Source organism: Hippoglossus stenolepis, chromosome 15, assembly GCF_022539355.2.
Source record: "Hippoglossus stenolepis isolate QCI-W04-F060 chromosome 15, HSTE1.2, whole genome shotgun sequence".
Classification (NCBI taxonomy): domain Eukaryota; kingdom Metazoa; phylum Chordata; class Actinopteri; order Pleuronectiformes; family Pleuronectidae; genus Hippoglossus; species Hippoglossus stenolepis.
In genome coordinates, this window is record NC_061497.1 from 7,995,359 (window position 1) to 8,014,704 (window position 19,346).

General features: G+C 41.9%; 1 protein-coding gene across 1 annotated transcript in view; it reads left to right on the plus strand.

Moving 5' to 3' along the window:
• Positions 1-19,346, plus strand: part of pcdh1a (protocadherin 1a) — an 87,091-nt gene that overhangs the window by 44,635 nt on the left and 23,110 nt on the right. Inside the window, exon 4 of the mRNA XM_035177801.2 lies at positions 18,986-19,205. Coding sequence (XP_035033692.2) covers positions 18,986-19,205 — 220 coding nt within the window. The remainder of the gene's footprint in view (positions 1-18,985; positions 19,206-19,346) is intronic.

A 19,346-nucleotide genomic window follows, 5' to 3' on the forward strand; every position in this document is an offset into this window, starting at 1 on the left:
AGCTGTTTCCTCGTATGGAAAGAACTCAAAAGTGTGTCCTGTCGTCAGGCCAGTTATTTTGAAAAAGACTTTGAGATACAAATCAGATTAATGTGCATAATGGACATTTAAACAGAAAGGAGACAATGCACAGTCTTCCATTGCACGGAGACAATAATATGCCCAATTAATGTCACTTCAAGGCTGATAAAGCACAAATTCACCCTTAACAATCACTTCCATATCCATTAATTACATTCATTAAGATGAGAGAGCATTATCGCTCCAAGAAAGCAGAACTATGAATTGTGAATTGCAGCTGTTTACTTTGAGAAAACCCATTGCAGGGTTGAATATCAATACATTTAATTGATCATCTTCTGCCAGATATTATTGAACGGCAGGTTTTTCTTTCTTCCTGTGTAAAGAATCAGCTAATCTACCCAGTTGTTCTCTTGTTTGTATTATTAACTTAGAAGCCCGTCGTGACACATTGATCGAATAAAGGTCACAGGTTTCATATTACCTTAGGAATGCCTCGGAAACATACCATGAGTTATTGGCTTCTGCAGCAACAATATGCCCATGGCTAGAGGAGCAAGATCCGTGCCTGTGCTGCCATCGGATTCCTGTAATCCTGGGAAGTTAATACCTCGAAGGTAGTTCTGAAAATGTCTAGCAGATGGTGATCAGCATTGACATTTAAGGTTGTTGTCGAATCTTATGAGCGAACAAATATGGCACGCTGGTTTTTAGGGAGCCTATCGATCAGCGTGACACACAACGCGTTGGACAACAAACTCTGCATTCTGGCTTTTTCAAAGACTGAGAGCATGTTTTCATTTATAGATCAAATAAAAGGTCAAATAACTGAGCAAAAATCTAGAAAATTGAGAAGTCATTTTTGACTTGCCCCCCACCCCAGTTGCTCCCTGGGCCTCACAAACCGGCGCTATTATTTCGGGTTATTGGAGTGAAGCCCTCTATCTGTTAGCGACAAAGGTTGGTTTGTGACTCTATAGTGCAGCAGCCACAAGGCTTTCAATGCGCTGATGGACAGGGTCAAATACCATGATCTGTATTTATCAGCGGGATGCTGCTCTTGTGCTGTAAATGTGATTTTAAAGCTTCTTTATCCTCTTTTTGAGGATTTGCAGTATTGCAGATCACATGTGGGTCTCCGTGCACTTAAGCTACACTATCAGCAGCCCAGTAGGCTACCCATAACACATACACACATACAGACACACTCACACACACGCACACACACACACACACATACACAACCTCTTTTCAGTTTTTTTGCCATATCATTCAAAATCATGAGACAATCTGCTAAGTGCCTTTACGTTACTACTTTAGACCAGGGGAAGTATTGTGGAAGAGTGCTTCATCTGTCTTTGGTGCCAAAGAAGCTCATTCGTAAATCACTTGCTCGCTCTAATATAAGATTAGATCATGTAAGGAACCACACCATGTTGCAGATAAGAGCATGGTGTGGATTGTATGGGAGTAACACAAGTATATTGGGCAATGAATTGCATATCCTTTTCAGATATTTTAGAGCTGCTGTGGTGTTTTTTTAACAATACACGGTTTTATGAAAACAGATGGAGACTACAGGGAACAGTATGTTTATTAATTTGATGCTGAAAGCATCAATAAAACTTACAGTTTGTTGGTAGCATTAGGGGAGGGATACTACGACTAATACTTCCTTTGTGGTTGAGTGTAATTACAGAAAAGTCAGAGATTCTTGTCTACTAATTTATGTGAAGACCAAAGCTTGGATCTCTAAAGTCAAGTTCAAATCAATATCCCACTGAAAGCACAGTCAAATCAAATGGAGATCAATCGAGATCATATGCAGGATTGCGTTGTAAGGTTACAGGCCTCTCATGGTAATTTACAAATCACTTTATGCCAAACATATACTAATGAATATCCATTTTATTAGACCGCGATCCAATAAGCCTCCTGCTCTCTTCGTGCACGGAGGACTCATTGATGTTGTAGTATGACTGCCCCCTGGTACAAAAAGTGGCGGCTGGAAATGCGTGGATATAAATATCAGCTGATGTCAGAAGAATATGGAAATCTAATAAAATAAAGAGTTTGTTGATCAGGGCTTGCGGTGACTATTGTTGCATCCCCCCCCGAGCCTCCAAAGCCCCGGCAGTGTCATCTTATTGTAGAGATGGCTTTCTAACATGACATTATACAAGCGTACAAAAAGCAAAGGTAATACGTAAGTGAATCTATTTTGGCAGCATGTTCTGTAACCACCCAAACAGACTTCATAGGGAATAAGGAAAAGTGGGGAAGCTGGAGGGGGAGGCAGACGGCAAGGAATCATGGGCTGTCAGAACCGTGTCTGTCTAAGCTTCAGGAATCCAGGAAGCTAATGCTGCTTGATGTATTAACCATGATGGAGGGGGGCAGCGTCTGTGTGTTCATGGGCAAGTCCTGCAAGGATTTGGGTACATTTTGTGAGTGCACGTGTGTGTTTGTGTGTGTGTGTGGGTACAGTCACATTATGGGGACTTCCTTGTGGCGAATCGTTTAATTTTAAGGAGACTTGTTTTAAGGTAAGCGAAAGGTTTATGGTTTTGCAAGTAGTAGTCACAATTAACGTTAGATTTATGCTCCAGGAAATGGATGTAAATCCATGTAATGTCCTCTGAAGTCAGGGAGACACAACGCTGTGTGTGTGTGTGTGTGTGTGTGTGTGTGTGTGTGTGTGTGTGTGTGTGTGTGTGTGTGTGTGTGTGTGTGTGTGTGTGTGTGTGTGTGTGTGTGTGTGTGTGTGTGTGCGTCTGCTCTCATTGACGAGTGGAAGAGCAGGGAGAATTGATGTTGTTTGATGTATTAATCATGCATATGTGGGATTGAGTGGAGCTGTGATGGGTTGCTTGGGCACTGATTCTATCTGCAATCAGAGGCTCATTCGAGTCCCTTTGTGTAAATGCTTAACATTGTTTAGCAGAAACCAAGAAGTCCACTCATAAAACAGTTTATTTATTACCGAGTGTGTGCGGCATCTGAGACAGAGGGGGCGGGCTACTTGCATCTCGTCCGTACGTAAAGCACACGAGAAGCATCGTCTTCCACAAGCCAAGTTTTTTTTTTTACGATTTTAGAGTCGAAACGCAAAGACGGGGGGGTGTTTTCAAACGGCATCACTGCGTGTGTGTTCATCAATAATTCAGAGGACAAAAGGTATGACACTGATGTACCGTGCGCTACGATGATTTATCATCCTCTTGTCCACCCTCGTGATATTTCATAGATATCAGCTGGGGGCAGATGAATAACTGCATCCGTTTAGACAGCCCATTTATAAACGTGCGCAGTTAATTAGTTGTGCTTATTCTGTGCTCATTCAACCATCCATATTCAGGTACGAGCCGCCGCTCTGAAAGTTACTAAGGCGCAGGGGAAATTGTTTGCCTTTCTTCCAATTCACTTTGCCCACCTTTGCTATTGAAATCTTGTCCAAGAGGCACTCCTACTGTCTCAAATTTAATCCATGTTGCCCGTGGATTACAAATGTATTTCATTTGACACTTTAATTCACTGCCGAGCTCTCGCTCCGTTGCCAGGCAACTCTGTTAAGGTGCACACAAAGGATCATTATAGATTTCTCGGGTGCAACTTTTAACTTCTTTAAAAATATATTGTGCCACTCTGTATCCAGATAAGGCCAATATTTGTTGTGTTTTCCAATGGCATCCAGTATCTCTCTCCCTCATGCATTCCCTATAATATAAAGCAGTCGATTTTTTTTATTCAAATAAATAGGCCGCCTCGCAAAAAAAAAAAAATCACTCCTGCCAGTAAATTCACCGACTCTGGGCTCAAGCCTCTCTGCGGCACTATGCAAGAATCAAGCTGAGTGCCTCTTCTTATGCATCCATCAGACATATGTTACTAACAGGAGATGACAGCATGGCCCACAGTATTTAAATGGTTCATGGTGCTTGTACTCTGATGGCTACGATATGACATGATGAGCCATAAATATGTCAGATATGACTCAAATGAGCTCTGAAAGGAGATGGCAATAGACGTTTCATACGAGATATTCTGCTTTTGGGCTCTGTCTAAAGCCCATTGTGGGGCGCTCCACCAAAAATTGCATCATTGGACTAATCAAATCTGTCATCAATATCATACCGTATCTGTATCAACTGTGTCTGCTGTGTTCCCCCCCCCACAGTAAAAACCAAAGCTGCAGAGAGACTGTGACAAACACAAATCTGCTCATATTCCCGATGTTTTTATAGTTGCGGCGGTTTAATTAAGATTTCTTAATAACTCTCTTTTTAGCGATATGGAATTTCCAATGCGATGCGCTGCAGATGCATGTACATCATGTACCTTGAAATTTGTTGTAAACAACCGTGCACTCCCCTTTGCCTGGAAATGGCAGATCAGTATGTTCTGGCTTTATCAGCAGGGAATCTATTTTTTTTGTTTTTCCTTCTGGATGGGAGTTGTAAGTCATCTTTTGTTTGAAGCCTGCAGGAAGATCATTGCTCAGTTGCAGACTGCGGTTGCAGGAGGGAGGGAGCAGGGGTAGCGGGATTCAAATGGGAGATACCACCGGAGGTAGGAGCAAGAGATGCAGTAGGATTACGCGCGCATGTTTGGCAAATGGGCGATGGCGCGGAGGGCAGGACTCGATACTTGTGTGTGAGTTTGTTTGCACTATCATTGAGATGCAGTAGGTGGATTATAGAGCTCTCCTCGCAAAAAAACAAAAAAAACACGCTAACTCTTAAAGGCCTCAAACACACAGAGCAGCTCACTCAAACAGAGTAATCTCTTCATCTGATGATTTTTGATATGTTGTTTTTCTGCCTCGTTTCACTGCGCCGGCCTCTCCTCAATCCCCGGGTCTGCAGAAAGATCAATGTCGAGAACACATCTTCCCTCGGCAGTGGCTGGGCACTTGTAGCCAGAGATGAAAAAGGTCACTGCGAATCTAATTAAGCATGATTTTTTTTTCAGTTCCTTGATAAGATGGAGGAGCATGAGAGCTCCCCATCCACTTGCATCCACTGGATTACTTTGGTCGCAACAATGAGATGCAAACACATTTCTGAAATTGCTTAGCTCTTGGGAATCTATTGGCAATCGGTACATCTCGGACGCGGGGTAACAAATCGAGACAAGCAAGACCGTGAAAGATGCTATTAATAGCGAGCGCACACATGAGCACGCACACTGAAACACAGGATTGCACGCTCTCATGCACACACTAGAGGACAGCCAGGAGAAGGAAAAAAAAAAAAAGTTTTAAGTAGGGTTGAAGGCTTTTTCATCCCTCTCCCCAATCCAATTATGCTCCAGTTCAAACAAATGGAAGTATATGCATGCTTCTCAGCCAGATGCTGCAGCAATAGAGATATTAACTCTGAAGATGGGAAGTTTGAGAGGCAATAAGGTACCCAGCAGGGAGTGGATATTGAGGATTAATTTCTCTCATGTCTGATTCTTTACTTCCCCCATCCACCCATCTTCCCCTCTGTCTATCTTTTCCCGTCTGGTGTTATTAACTCCTGATACGTCTTTCAGGGAGACAGTTTGGAAGATGCTTATGTTACAGTATATCATAAGGAACGGAGAATGAAAATGCATTGAAGACGCGAGCTGACAATCTGCAATGAATATACACTTCATGGAGTATCAGAGCATCTGAGTGGGTACTTGACATAAACCTTGCTCAATTGAGCTTACCTTTCTTTGCTGACATGACTACACTGACAAAGTGTATACTGGCCCACAGACAGCTATTAAGGTGTGGTGACTGTGCAACTTCTGCTCTGGGCTTAAAAACACTAAATATTGATTGGTTTTCACAGATCTCGAAGCAGCTGCAACCTCGCAAGCAAGAACAAGTAGAGACGGTGTTGTAAACTGCAGCCTTAATCCATGTGAGACAAGGCTGACAATTGATACCAAAAAAGTATTTTAGGGCTAAAAAAAAAAAACGACATTTATTTCAGAGATAAGTGTGTTGTGGGACCTCTCTCGCCCCACCATCAGCATTGTTTGAAATCGCACCATTGACTTTATTCTTTTTCATGCATTTCCTTTAAATTTGTTCTGCCTTTAAACTGCGCTCGCATTTAATTCAGTTTTGTTTAGCACCACGGCTCTCGGTGATTGAATTGGAAACTCGCCCTCGGGACTTTATTGAGGTATAAAAAAAAATACATAGCTGCAGTTGACCATTAGTGGGCTTTGAACCCATACGCCAAACATACACAGATATCGCAATTTGCAAAGCTGCCAAAGCGTCTGCTCAGCAGATGTGATCTGACTAACTTTGGGGCCCATTCCAGACATTTATGTAAAAATTTGGTTTCCCTCGCTTTTGGCATAGAACATTAGGGCCTCTCAACTTCAAGCCCGGATTCTGGCACAGGTTGAGAGTGTTGGATCATTTGGGTATGTGCAACAAAATAATGTCTTTTTTAAATTTTTTACCTGCAGCACAGTAATAGAGGTCTGATTCATGTAAATTATATGTCACAGTTAACGCAGCTCCTCCTGCTGTAACCAGTGTATTCTCTCCACCCACCAGTGAAGCACTGACTGTCTCTCACCAGATGAACTTCACCAAAGAGGGAGTGTTTGTAGGATGTTCTCGTTTCAGAGGTGCCAAGTCACAAAGTGCAAATATATGCCACCGAAAATATCCTGCCGAGATCGGATGTATCAGTTTATAAGCTGAAGCCAAATTTCTGTAAGTATTAGAGTCACTGTCACCATGTTTTTATGTGATCAAGAGTTACAGTGGGAGGCGATGAGTCTTAAAAACACACATATAGACGTTACTGCAGTAGTTCCAATGTGCAAGCAGTTTGCATGTTGCTGTATATAACAGGTGGTCGTGAATACAATATTGTATGCAGTATATATGAAAGTGAAACAAGATTGAAAAATGAAAGATACTTCTAGTTCCCTTGAGCTGCTTCTCACTTACCCTGCATCCTCCTGGCCCGGGTCCAAGATGCAATGTAGTCACTCTAATTCACAACACTTCTCTTCCAAATGTAACCGTTGTTGTGGTTGCTTGGAAAATCCGGCTGAAAATTGTTCTTTGGCCTCCGAGGGAGTGTTAATGTTAGGGCAGAGGATTAAGCAAAAGAAACCAGAGTTTCCACAGAGTTTAATCACTCAAAGAGAGAAAGATGAAACTTTGAATGGGAACGGGTCAGCCTGAGCTTGGACCCTTTTACTGTGGGGAAAATGAAACATATTAAAAAAAAAAAAGATTAAAATGCAACAGTATTTCAATAATTACCGAGAAGATATTTAAGCTCAAATAACTATTTAAAGCTTGATGCTGAATGGATGAAAATGGTAGAATTAAACAGGTATTCAACCAACTGTCACTCTCCGGCTGTTTTCACTTGTTTATTTGGGAGTCTTCACCTTTCTTTGTCACTATCTTTTCTACCAAAAAGTGGTTTCCTCCCCGATATTGTATCCTCCATTTCTCATGTCTGCTTCTTGTTTTCCTCTTGTTCGGTACACTGGTTTCTTCCCAGAGTGCCACTCTGCTTGCAAACCCCAAACTCTAAAGATCGTGTTCATCCTTTAAGGTTTCTTTTGGTCCTGTGAGCTCATTCATATTAGCATATTTAGTCCCCTCAGCTTAAGACAATGAGAGTGTCTGTAGAGACACAACTATCTAAACCCTAAACCAATCAAAGTTTTAATCCTGTGCCCTTCCCAATTAAATTCTACCACTGATCCTTTCTCTGGCTTCTCTAAAGCTCATCCCCCCCCCCTCTCCAAATTTCTCTTGACACCAAAGAAAATTGCATTTGTGTTTTTCCCCCGTTCCATCATTTTGTTTCATTATTTTAGAAAAATGCTAATAGCTACGGCTGTAACGATACGTCATGGTAAACCATCATAGTATACTGACATTGCGGTATAGCCTGAAGATTGATGAACGCAATGTGAAGCCAAACTTCACAACAGCAACACCTTAAAGGGATAGTTCCCTGAAATTTTGAATTCACTCAGTATCTACTCAACGCAATGCCGATGGATGGGTGGGTCAAGCGATTCAAAATCGACTCGAAACAGCATCATTTACATCATGTTTTGAGCCTAAAAGTTTGCTACCGGAAGTATTGATGCTAACGGAATTAACGATGCTACCATACACCCCGTGCGTAACCCTTGGGTAAGAGCTTGTGTGCAGTGTGTTCTCCAGAGGAGGATTTCAGCTGGCATTTAGGCAAAAAACATCGGGTAAATGACGCCATTTCTAATCGATTTTGAATCGCTCCACCCATCGCTCCATCGGAATGGTCAAACGGAATTTGAGAGTCGGGGCTTGCGGACACTTGGATGACACCACAGGAGCCAGTATGGAGGCATTTCTGTTTTTTTTTCCTGTTGTTTTTATACGTTTGAAGAATCAATCCACAGTTACTTCAATTGTATTGTATTTGGCTGCAACGCTGTTTACCCCCGAAACTCCAGAAGTGATTTGTGAACTCAAACACTTCCTTCATCGGCATAGTGGTAAGTAGATAATGAGTACATTTAAATTTTTCTGTGAACTATCCCTTTAAGCTTGGAGCTGGGTTAGCAACATGCCATGCTAAGCCTAGCTCAAGCTGTAGTGAGTGCAGAGGAGATGTGTGTGCTTCTTTCAAGTCAGCTGTGTGGGAAAATTTGGGGTTCCCAGTAAAGTTAGACTACAAAAGATTATTAAGACCATGTTGAAGAAAATAATTCTGAAAAAAAAAAAATATATATATATTACAATTTCAAGAATAAGGTCCTGATATTATGAAAATAAAAAACATTAAAACATTTCTTTAGGAAATAAGCAGCGAGGAGAACCTGTGCTTATCGTTTGACCAAAGCCAAACATTTCCTCCTCCACAAAAGAGAACACCCCCTTCAAGTCTGTGTGGTTCCTTCTTCAGAATAGACAGTTTCTTATCTTTTCAAAATCCTGATACTTGCGATAGTCTAATGTGGTGCTGATGCGCCAACATTTTTAGTCCATTCTTTTTTAAACCAATACTAAAGAACAACAAGATGCTCAATCCTCATTCAAACGCAGGCGACAGGCTGATCTTCTGATTTCCCCCTATAAATTATGATTTTATTCTCATAATCTCAACATGATTTCCGACAGCAAAGGAGAGGGAGCGGTGGATCAGATGTGGACGATGTGTCAACCAGATTTGCCAATCACCAGGGCTAGGCAGAAAAACGTTTATAATGTTAGATGGAACAAACATTAACTTCTATTAGTGTCTGCTAAAAAGAAATGAGAGGACACCGAGCCATATGTATTTGGAATTTTTCCTGCTTATTCCCTATAATTAACCAATCATCATCATGTCACCAATTATCATCTGTTCCTATCAATCAGATCAATCATCTCTGACCTGATATATATTATTGACATCCTTTCAAAGTCAAGGAAAGTATTTTTTTGTAAATGAATGAATTAATTGTAATTCAACTGAGGGTCAGACACACAACAACCATTTGATCATTAGATATTAAGCAAGCAAGCTGTGAGAATAAGAGTGTTGTGTGCCTTTTCTGTACTTACAAAATGTATTATTGTGTCAGTTACAATAAGCTGTGGCTTTGAAAAAGCAGTCAAGTCATTTTTTCCGGTTTTCTTTCCGTTAATGTGGTTTGGGGTTTTGTCTATTTCCCTGTCCTTGCGTGCTTTCACTAACCGATGCCATTAAAATAACACGGAAAAGAGTTCAACAATTTATGCAGCATAGACACAACTCTCCACTGCCTGTGTCAGAACAAATGAAGTCATGGCATGCCCCGGTATTACCAAACTGGTGCAGGCAGCGGGGACACTTTAGTCCACACAAATACCCACCTTTCACAATAAGAGCTGTGCAGATCCAAGATTGCTTTTTCGGACTTTTGATTTATATTTTTTGTTGTTGTGTGTTTGCCGCGCTTCCCACTCTCATCAGACGCTAAATGAGTGCAGCTTAGGTCAAACCAGTTGGGTGGGAGGTGTACGTGTGGCACCTGTGGGAGTGGCACAGCTGGATGATGCCCCGCAGCCAACAGCGGACCACAAGCAGTTTCATATACTCTCTTGTAATGAAAAAAAAAAAATGAAAAAAGGAGACATCAATAGCTCATTGTGGGACAGAGGGGCTGACGGAGAGATTTTTGTCAGAGGGTGATGCATTCACACCAGCACTCCCACATCCTGTCTTATGGAATGGCGTGAACGGTCAGATTTGTCATTAGATGTGGCAGCTATATTCACACATGGCGGGTCCTGCTGCAGTAATACTCGGTTTTACTGTGACAACGTATTTCAGGGCCTGTGCTCCCAATGAAATGAAAATTCCCCCGCGCAGGAAACCTCCACAATGTGCGGCAAGAATGCAAATCCATTCTCGCCCATCAAGACCATTAAGGGGCTGTGTGATTGTTTTTTTCATGCATTTGCTCCAGCCTCTTTCTCTCTCTCTCTCTCTCTCCATTAACAGGACGTGAACAAAAGGGACTCCTGGTCTTTATCCACCCCTCTCGCCCCCCGCCACCCCTCCCCTGTCTGATCACTTCATCCTCCACCCAAACCCATGCTGACTCCTCTGCACTCTCTCCCCCTCCCCGCCTCTCGCTTATGTTCTTCCCTCCCCCTCTCCAGCGTGTCCCCTAGTTTTCTGGTAGCTGTGTCTCTTTGATAATCCAAGACTCTTTGAAGACTCCAATTCCACACTGCTTGCCTTGGAGCTATTGCACCTACAAAAACAACTGTGTGTGTGGGTGTGGGTGTGTGTGTGTGTGTGCGTGTAGAGAGAGACACAGAGAGAGCGAGAGAGCAGGGGATGGGATAAGAATGGAGGACATAATAGAGGAATGGAAAATAAAAATCAGTTCCATATGCATTTCCTTTGCGACTGCCTTAGTCTGTATGGTTTTATGCTTGCTGCATACACTGAGAGGTGCACTTCTTCATTGTCATATTTGTTGGTGCAGCTCATTTTTTCTGTGCCTTCAGAGGCAGCAGTTCATTGATTCCTGCATACACGCCCAAAATGCCAGAGACAGGATGTACTTGCAAGCGCTGTAACTAAATGGAAATTCTAGGTCCCACACTGGGGGAATTCTCGGGGCTGTCAAAGATGCTCATTTTGTAACTAACGCTGCAATTTGAATAACAGAAGATGCATATACTATAGATCTGCCATCTACCATCCAGCAGGTTGAGGACCGATCGACTAAAATCGGCACTTTGTCCTGTTGGATTTCAATGAGAAAAAGATTTTTTGTCCTGCTTCTGTCAGACACTGCGGTGAGGTAATTAGAGAAAATTAGTTGGCCGTACTTAAAATGCCACCATGATCAAAATAATCATTACTAAAACATTTTTCTTCCATCTGCTTCCCCTCCACTTTGTATCACCGTCTCCTCCTCTTACCTTTCAGCATGTCTAGCCGACTCTCTCTATTTTCCCCCCAGTGTTTCAGTCTCAATCTTTACTCGCTCTTCTTCCATCTTGGTCTCGAGCCCTCCCTCCTCGTCTCCGTCACTCCGCCGCTCTTTGGCAGAGGAGCTTGCCACTGGGATTTAGAAGAAATTGAATTGAATTATGAAGGAATTTCTCCGCAGTACGATTGGCATCATTTCCTCCACACAATAGAACATCATTCTCATATCTCTCAGTGTGGGGGAATGAAAATAGGCCGTGCACCATTCTTTCTCTCATCCTTTTAAATTGAATTTTTCATATCACAGGGGCACTGAGACATCAGCCGTTTCCTTTAACATGGGCAGAAAACCCATTTCATAATATCGGAGAGACACATAACTGTGATTCAATAGGAAAAAGTCTGGCTTCCAGCTCCAGTACACATACGATATACCTCGGCTCAAAGATTGATAAACAGGGCCACATAGGATTTCCCGCTGCTTTAAAAGTTGGGGGCACTCCCACAGAGTAGTTTGGCTTCCCATCCGGTTCAAAACACTCCCTCGTAAACTAAATAAAAAGCAGCTCGGGTTTGATTCCTTCGAGATTCCTTTGTCTCCACTCGTCTGTGTCAAACATACACGCTTTATCCTTCCCCTTTCTGCAGCCTCACATTTCACCACTTTATAGTCATTAGAAGAGAAGATAGGCCACCCTGCCTGCACCCCCAGCTCATCCTATTTCATCCCCCATTCATGTGTCTTCTTCAAAGTTGTGACACCCAGCCGTCGTGCTTTGCTAACCCGACAGAATTTTTCTGAATATTCAGCATGTTTCGCCCGGCCACAGTGACTCAGCTTAAACAATACCTCTGTGTAATAAAAGATTTAAGTAAAACCATTTGGCTACAAACTAACTGTGACAAATTGCTTGTTACCCACTGGAAAACAAAATGAAATATAACTTAGATGCAGCGCGAGGGTACTTGCTGATTATTTCAGCTTTGGGAAAAATTACATTTTAACATAACAATGAAATAGAGTGGAGATTAGTTTTAGATTAGTTTTAGAAGTAGCACATCATCTATTTTTTACCGCTCTGCACTGATCTACCACATGTCTGTATTTGTCATCAGAAGAAAATGGGTAAGTGGATTGATTAAAAGGGATTATTTAGTGATTAATTCATAAAAAACGATGCAGTTTGACTTTGACCCAGATATATTTTAGCAAGCTGTCAGGGTAGCATAACCGGAGACGCAAACAGATTGGCAGAAATATGGAACCACTCGTTTTAGTTTGAAGTTGAGAGGTGATAAATAATGTAGTGTTCTTTAAAATTCATATCAAATAGAGGGGAGAGTAGAATAACCACTTTTATTATTATTTTTATTATTATTATTATTATAAGCAGTAGTAGTAGCCTGTACTAACTGGCAGTAGTATTACTATTATTGGAATGTTATGAGTAGTAGAAGTATACTAATAATAATAGAATCATCCTCTGAGTTAGATTTGTAGAATGTGCTATATTATTGTTATTATTATTATTATTAGTAGTAGTAGTAGCAGTAGTAGCGGTAGAAGTAATATAATTATCTTCTGAGGTATATTTTAAAAAATATGCTTGAAGCAGGAGGCAGAAATTCAAATACCAAATCTTACTCGCCTGCGACTCTGCTAGAAGTGGGCTCAGAAAGTGGCAGAGGAGATGGAAAAGCTTTCCCATCTGCATAAGTACCAGCAGCCGTGTGCACTGGCAATCAGTGAGGCTTGGCTTGATGACAGGGCACCTGACGGCAGAGTGGTGTCAGGTAGCCCCGGGGCTTTCACAATGGACCGGGGGGAAGTCTGGTTGCTGCGGGAGGCGTAGCGCGGGGTTCGCCGTCCCATCAGGAGTCAGCGATGCAAATCAGCAGAGGCAACAGAGACGCTCCACGGTCACCGAAAACGCTCTCCCCTTGTTGCTTCTGCACAGCTCTCCGCCCCGGGAACCCCTCTTTATTCCTTCATTCAAGCTTCAGGCAAATGCATTATTTTCTGATTTCAAATCCAATCTTTAGGACAGACTGTCCACACCGTTATCCGAAAGTGATTAGATATAACCGTTAACAATAACCCATCTGTGTCAGTTGCTGTGGAAACGACAAATTCCCATATTTTCCAATACAGACACAAAGCGGCGAGTCGCGGGCCTGGGTGAATAATGGAGATGTATCCTCGTACTCCTCACACCATAGCAATATCTAGTCTGGGTGCAGAAGTCCTCCATCACAGCAGACAACATTAGTGACAGAGGTGGTTGAAACATGTTTTTCTGCAGCAGCAGCAGCAGCAGCAGCCAGCTAACGGGGCCAACAGCTCTCTGGACATGACTTTAACCAAATATGTCAGCTTCCAATTGATGTAAAGGGCAGTGCGGAAGCCAATTTCTTTTTTAAATCTGATATAAAACCCACCCACGAATGTTTTTTTTTTTCTTCTTCTCCTTTTTAATCTGATTTGATAAATGAAATATTCACTCTGATGTCTCAGTATAGGCCAAAAATCTGATAGGGGCCTTCAGTATCTACATAACCTAAAATGCACTCTTAAGTTCACACCAGCAGGCGTCTCTCTCTCTTTTTTCCCCCTCATGCCTTAAACTTAATTCACTCAGATCGTCACTTCTGATTATCTCCTTATCACTTTAACCATAACCAGTTGTTAGCCTTAGCTTCTCTGTTGTTTCGATATCTGATGTGGCACCTCTCAAGGAGGAACTAGCAACTGCAGTGCGTTTTATACTTCACCCCCCCCTGCATGTGCACTGTATGCGTGCGCCTATATTTTATGTTGACTTGTAGAAATCAATTGAAGGATGAGAGGGTGAGAAGGTCCAGTTCTTATGAAGTCAAATGTCTTTTATTTTTATATTACATCAATGGCGCCGTTAATTAACAAAGACTCCCCTCATCTTACATAACGGCCTCAAATGCGAGCACATCAAAAGGCTTTTAACGCGCCGTTATTTTCCCTTTCCTCCTCGCTGTGCCTAAGAGTGCCTAAAGAATATTTGTTTTCCGTGACGGCTTTTTAATTTCATGTTTTGTCACCTAAAAATGCAGAAGAGGCGACAGCACTAATCGGGCGGAATTTAAGGGTATGTATGCAAGTGGCTGTGTCCACACGTAGAAGGAAATATCTATCACAACCAACCCTTTGATCTCTTTTCTTTTATCCATGAAAAAAATAATATCCACTTCATCCGTATATTGTAAAGTACAAATACAGGAAATGAGATGAACTTGCTTTTGTGCAGACGGCTCATGTAATTACAATGTTGACTAGTTCAGATACTGACCCAAGGTTTTTGAAGTATCACAATTGCGAGTTCGCAGACGGGGGGGAATAAAGGCAGAGGACTCACGTTCAGTGTAGGTGTACAGTACGTGTGCTATTTTTTTCAAGTGCATTATGTTCAAGGGAGTAAAAGCAGCACAATCCGAGCTCTAAGGGGACGCGGCTATTTTTAATAACTTAATGCAGTGGAGGATAGATGGTTTGCTGTTGTATAAAAGGGGACACAATTGACCCAATTCGTATTACAGTCAACTTGATTACTTTTCATATTACACTTGACCATGAGATGCTCTTCATACAGTAGATAGAGTTATTAATTGCAACAAAAAAAAAAAAAGACCACCATTTAAAATTGGTAGCTGCTCTTTCTGGCTTTTTTTTGTTGCTACAATCGATTGAAATATTCAGCTCTCAGCATGTGCAGCTGGAGTTTTATTTCTCCGGGAGTCCGAGAGAAAATCCGGATTCCAAAGTGCTGCGGGAACTTTAGGTGGGCAGTGGATGATTGCAATTTTTTTTGACTCTGTTAAAATGTGTCTTGGTCCCATTGTGAAGACAGAATCCGGCTGTATCTGCTTTAGCGTTGCAATATTAGACGTATAAATTAGGCCACTTTTGCCCGATCTAAATGGGGTTGTGAATTCAGATGTCACCATAATTGTCCCCCTCTTTCGTTCCTCGCCCCGTAGCTTCTTACTCCTACCCACAATGCCCAAACAATCCCGCTCTCCCCGCCTCCAGTCTCCCAGAATCTAATCCTTCTGCTTGTCCCCTGCAGCCAAAGCGTCGTCCGTGTCTGCCTGACCAACTCCCCACTCCTCGCTCAGCTTCCCCTTTCCCAACCGTCCGTCTTGCCGCATCTCTGCAGCCCCCCCAAGGCCTGGCAAAGGATTTGTGCTCCGACTAAAAGGAGAATCTATTTCCCATCTCTGCAGCCCCAGCTAGTTATCATACCCAGGAAACATGCTGACTCTCTGGAGTGATGCCTTGAGGAGAAGTTTAAGCAAGAATCCATATTTAAACAACTAAATCCCCCACCCTCACATTGAAATAGTGGTGGAGTCTCAGAAGCCTGCGATCATGTATTTAATAATGCACCATTGAAGTATCCAGCCGCATGAGTCAACAGCAACTTTATTGAAACAACACGGAAGCGACTGAGCGACAACTCATAGTCTGTTTTATTTCCTCTTGATGGAGGAGTTGCTCAGAGTTTATCTTAGACTGTCACACTTGGTCTAACTTTGTACTGCAGTTTGAAATAGATCAATTAGTGTGATATAAATCCTTGAATGAAAGATAAATGCTTAGTTATTATTTAGTATTTTCAGCTAAGCACGGAGCTGATAAACACATTCCCACTGTAACTGAGTCTAGATGCACCAGTCAAAGAGCATATTTCATACTAAAAAAACTCTCCTTCCTTTTTCTTATTTTAGTGGAAACCATTGTAGCAGCTAAAGTTAATATGCAGCCCGTGTTTGTAATTGTTCATTTCCGGCAGCAGATATTGGTTTTCTTTCTTTGACTTATGGGTAACGTTAGAAGGGATGGGGATTCTCTTTTCCAAGTCAACGTCTTTAAATCCAATCCAATATGAAGAGTGGAAACAGTTCAAATATTCCAAGATTCAAATTAAACCAAATGAGAATTCCATCTGTTCCATGTTGTGAGCGCTGCTTTATTTCCATTCACTAAAAGGTAGCAAGTATTTCCCATGAAAAAGAAAACGATGCAGCTAAGCAGGCTCCTTCCTGTGATGCAAACAAGGATTTGTAAGTCCAAGATGCTTTCCGTTGCTTTTATTAATACTCATATTTAGACTTAAAATACTTAAACTTAAACTAAAATGTGACCATCAGCATTCAAATCAGAGATATTTGAAAACATGGCCTTCACCGATTTGTCAGTTTTCCTATCACATGACCCACTTCCAGCAGAAAACAGCCGCCATTAGCCTGAGCTACCAGTGTAGAACATGGATAATCTTTTTAAAGCATTGCTGACGCTGTTGTGTAGTATTAACATGATACATGCTTTGGATGTGAGCTGTTATTCGAGCAACCTGCAGCAATTGCCGTGTCCAACAGGAGTGGGATGCGCTCGTCGAACTTTGGATACAAGTTCCTCTAAATCTTAAAGTTTCTAAGAAACCCAAGACAGTTTTTTATTATGACTAATGTAGAATCACAGCGGGGAGAAAAAAACACATGAAGCAGCCCAGATCTTAAGATTTCATTATTTAGATGAAAGTCCCAGAAATGCATCTTTCCTGTGAGGAAGAAAAAGGAAAAAAGAAACACGACTTAGCTGATGGAGAGATGAATGGGTTTCTGGAGCCATTTTGAAGCCTATTAATGGTATTGAGACCACGGTGTTGATAGCTCTTACCCATAGAGCTCTGACCTAAGCTCTAAAAGCATTTCTCAATATCTGGTGTGTCTGTACTAAAAGGCCGATGGTTCCAATGATTTCTAGCATGGATTTGTTTGCCAGAAAAAGTGGTTGAACGGTAGAAAGCACGGACCCGCGGTATTGATCTGGGTGGGCTCGTGCAGCAGAGGCAGGCCCCCCATTCTGCTGTATCAGTGCTTTCCTGACTTTTACAAGAGGTTGCTCACGTGCGGGGGTGGCGGGGCGAGGGGAGAGTGCAATCGCATGTGCACCGCGAGGAGTCTTCTTTCTGTTGTGGATCGGTGGTAAGTAGCCATTAGTAAACTGATCTTCGGAAGAGGAAATTTAATGGTCTCCTAACTGTATTTACAAGCCATTCAATTTGATAAAGGGTGCGATCTTGAATGATTTATTATAATGCCGCTCTGTTTCTTGGTCTTCAAGCTATCAGATTCTGGATTTCATCAGTGCTTCTATTCATTCATTTGCCCTTTCATTCTTTCATCAGATCTCATCAGTGTGCAACAGCGAAAGCAGATCCAATGATATATTCTAATGTTTGCAAAACAGTGACTGTCACAAACCATGATTCCAGCGCTCTGTTTTTTTGGCCTTCCTCCTCTCTTCTTTCAGTTACCCTTATTTAGATCTCCTTGGGATTCGTTCATAGTTAAATTGCATAAACATTGTCTGGCTTTCTGCTCGGTTAAACATCAAAAGCTGTGGAAAAGGGGAAATATTAAAATATGGAGATAGGAAGTAGCTCAGTGGGGCAACTGATTAGTGTACCAATCATTGTCATCAGAATTCATTTGGCAGTGGCGGATTTAGGAAATGAAACTTTTGTCTGTATAATCATGGTAATAACAGCAAGAAAAGTGGTTTTTAACAACACTGTAAGACTCCCTTCGATATGTACCTATAGTGTTTACTTCCACGTCTGCACACATGCATTTATGCATTGCCTCGGGAGATAGAAATCTGTTTATACATCTATATACAGACTCTGGCTCTATCCAAACAAATGTTATTGAGGAAATTACTGAAAATAGTGGTGTTATTTTTTTCAAATACATTATCTACGCCACTTCCATCTGGAGCTCATGATAAGATAGAAAATGAATAACATAAATACACGTCTTTGCGTTCTGTGCCGTGGATCAACACCTGCTAATTTAGTATCTTAGATAATGTATCAACGTGCCAGGATTCAGATTAATGTCCTTACAAAAATATCCATTTTAGTAAAGAAATTAATCTATAAACATGCAGTGCACAGTGTTTATTTTTTGCACAATGCATACAAATAATAAAATACAAATTGGAACCATTCTTTACACATGCAGGACAGAATCATACAGAATATTCAAACACATGCCCCATTTTGAGATATTTACATTGTGGTATATTAACTTTTAATTGTGTGCGTGTGTGCGTGTGTTTTGTCTCAATTTATTCAATTTCTGCTGCGGATAATTTGCGCACTCCTATTATTGGAGTCCACAACCTCGCTCTGTTCATATAGTTCCACCTTATATAATCTTCAGAATAATGATAGTGCAAAAGGGCTATTTAATATTTAAGAGTGTTGAATATTTAATAGTGTTTTCTAACTTTAAAGAGTGAACTTCTGGAGGCCAGCGCATGTTCAGACGGTAGCTTTAAATTGTGGACTTCTGAGGTGTACCTGTTGCCACACAACCCACGGTGAAACCATCAATCAATAAAACGAATAAAGACAGAAAGTGTAGTTGAAAAAAAACACTTCCCTCGTTCTAAAGACATTAATATGTTGCCACATCTCGTTCTTTCTGTTCAGCATCCCCATCGGCGAGTGACCTTCTCCACCGCCAACCCCGTGCAGGACCTGCAGGATGCCTCCCAGCACAGCTACTATGACAGCGGCTTGGAGGAATCCGAGACTCCCAGCAGCAAGTCGTCGTCTGGTCCCCGCATCGGACCCCTGACCCTGCCCGAGGACCACTACGAGAGAACCACTCCAGATGGCAGCATCGGAGAGACCGAACACCCGGAAAACGGTACGACGACAATTCCTGCCTTTCTGCCGTGTTCTCCATGAATATGTATTTAAGCGTCAATGGCTTTTAATTGGCTGTCGTCGTGTTGTGTGTCCGCGGCGGTGCTGTTGTTGTGCGATGCCTCTGTGAGGTTTGTTTGTG